The 2,679-nt window shown below is 45.1% G+C and overlaps 1 protein-coding gene across 1 annotated transcript in view; it reads left to right on the forward strand.

Moving 5' to 3' along the window:
• The window catches only part of RASGEF1C (RasGEF domain family, member 1C), a 23,963-nt gene that overhangs the window by 2,065 nt on the left and 19,219 nt on the right, over positions 1 to 2,679 (forward strand). The window contains exons 3-4 of the mRNA XM_009995620.1: positions 1 to 103; positions 2,637 to 2,671. Coding sequence (XP_009993922.1) covers positions 1 to 103; positions 2,637 to 2,671 — 138 coding nt within the window. The remainder of the gene's footprint in view (positions 104 to 2,636; positions 2,672 to 2,679) is intronic.

Here is a 2,679-nt window from a genome sequence, read left to right on the forward strand (position 1 = left end):
CCTGCTGAGTTCCAGACTCTTCATTGAACCCCATGAGCTTTTGTCCCGAGTTTGTCACAAGTGCATTGAACAGCAGCGGCTGGATGACCCTGTGCTGGACAAGGTTAGTTTATCTTTACAGCAGAAGAATGTGAAGTATTTTCTGTGGGCAGAGAATTCTGGTGTGTGTCCTTTGCCTCCCTTTCGACTGAATGAAGCTTTCTCATAAATGGTGACGGTTGCTGCTGAGATCCTGACATTGAGGTATCGTGGTATCTGTGTCCAAGAGCAGTGCTCCAGGCAGTAGTCACTTCAAATCCTCCTCTAATTTTCCCTTTCCCCTGTCTCAGTCTTCCCAGGTGACTTTCCTTCTTAACTTCTTTAAGGCTCTGATGAAGCCTGCGGGATGCAAGGAGGTAGGACATAAACCTCACACGCTGTCAATTGCAGCTGTCAACACACCACTCTTCTCTTTCCTGTTTTTACTTAATGTGTCTGCCCTTTTGCTTTCTTGCTTCTGGTACAGTAATATTTCCTCTTGGCCTTACCTGTCACTTTGGATGCTACCTAACAGCACACAGCTTCCCATTAACCTCCCACTGCCAGATCCCCCTCCTGGCCGTGCTGCAGAGCGGTGCTGGCTGGCACCCCAGAGGTGAGCTGGGACAAGGTAACAGAATGAGAAAATCCAAGCAGTTTCTGCCTCAGCATTCCTCCTGCTTTGCCCTGGGGACTGAGCAGACTGATACAGTGTGTAACAACACATGTGCATCCTCTGGCAGTCCCACAGATGCTACAGTGGAGATGGATCCTGCTACATTCCAAACAAGCTGTGCTATTGATGGAGACCTACCCAGTGCATTACCTGGAGCAGGAGGTGCATCTTCAGTGCAGTGGAGGGAAGAAGAGTGTGCATTAGCTGTAACTGTCTAAAAATCCCCAAATTCTGGAACAGTTCTGAAGATCAGCCTTTCCAGCTTTAGAACAGGTTTTTTTGGCATCAAATACTGAATCACCACCATCTGAACACGTGCTTGTTTTTGCCCAGGCAGCTGGTTGCGTGAGTAAGAGGAGCTCTGCCCTCGCTATGGAGAACAACCTGCCAAGCTACATAGAAATATGATACTCAGGTTGCCCAAACAGTCTTTGTTAATAGAAATATTTGCATGAGGTGCAGCACCCAAAACAATTTTTCTGAGTTGTGATGGGCTCTGCTCTCCAATGCTCTGGCAGATGCAAATTTAGGAGGTTTAACATGTGAGCACTGCAACGTTTTGCTGCTCATTACACTTTGCAAGAAATGAGAAACACTATCTTAATACCAAGATCTCCTAATCTGCCTGAGGTGAGTCTGCAGTTTGGACTACCTTGTAGGAAGGCAGAGGTGGTGGGACACAGCTGATTTTATGTTCCTCAGAAATGGGCTGACTTTGAAACTTTGCAGACAAGTGACCCCTTATCCCCTGAGTTGTGTCCTGTGACTTGCACAAAGTCCTCTCCTTCAGTTGGTAACAGCAGTGTACACACCGCTGGAGCGAATGTCTCCCCAGACCTTTGTAGTTTCCAAGAAAGCTTTCCCTTCAGCAGCCACCTGCTGGTCTTTGTGGTGAGCTTAACGCTGGCTGACAGCAGCTATTCTTAGAGATGTGGTTCATTGAAACCTGTTGTTGGTGGACAGCTGAAATACGCATTTTAACCCCCTTGGTTGAAAAGCAGAGAGCTTTTGGAGCTCAAGAGTATAATTTTTCTGATTACAGGGTATGCTTTAGCTGCAGTACGTAGGCTGCAGAAGAAGGCTCTTTGTTTTGGTCTGTGTTTTCTGTAAATAAAAATGCAGTTTGTTGTTTAACACAATTTCCTTCCCACGTGTTCTTGGATAACGGAGGATGGAGCTTTGGAAACAGCCATGCTGTCCATTGTTGGAGATAATACTAATGCACCAGCTGTACTGTTCCCCACATTTCCTTCCTAGCTCCACATCTTCTTGACTATTCCCACTGCTGCATCCTCAATTAAATCTACATCAAAAGTAAAGTGGGCATCAGCTGTGTGCTATGTGAGTGGGTGTCCTCTTATCATGACCTTCAGCTCATGTGGGAAGAGAGCAACATTATCAGTAGGCCAGGTAAAATTACCGAAGTGCTGGTGTTTCATCCGTTGTTTCTTCCTCATGTTACATCCCCCAGTGTTGGCTAAGCAGTTTTTTCATCCAGCCAGAGAGGAAAGGATTCACCTCTTTGTTGATCAAGGAATGTGTTGCAATCAATTGTTCAGGAGAGGATGAAAACATAGGAGGGTTGTGAGGACAAAAAGGAAGAACATGTAGTTCAAATGAGCAAAGAGGCCAGATGTTTTAAAAAAAGGTATGAATGCTGCATCAACAAAATGTCCATCCAACCATAAACTGGCCAACTGCACATGCAGAATATTTAAATATGCTTGTAAAACAGTCAGTTTTGCATGCATAGAAGTACTGGTATATTTTGCCAAAACATATAACTGGTGCACCACACCACTTGCTTGCATATGTGGAGATGTTGCAGGTGCAACCATCAGTTCCTTCTTTGAAAATCCAGCCCCACTTTCATTGAGATACATATTTGAGTAATGAGTAAACGCATTTCAATCCCTTTTCCTTATTCTGGTTTCCATTTCAGGCACGGATCAGAAAATTTGGGCCCAAAATCTTACAGTTGCTGA

Source organism: Chaetura pelagica, unplaced genomic scaffold (assembly GCF_000747805.2).
Source record: "Chaetura pelagica isolate M959 unplaced genomic scaffold, ChaPel_1.0 scaffold420, whole genome shotgun sequence".
Classification (NCBI taxonomy): Eukaryota; Metazoa; Chordata; class Aves; order Apodiformes; family Apodidae; genus Chaetura; species Chaetura pelagica.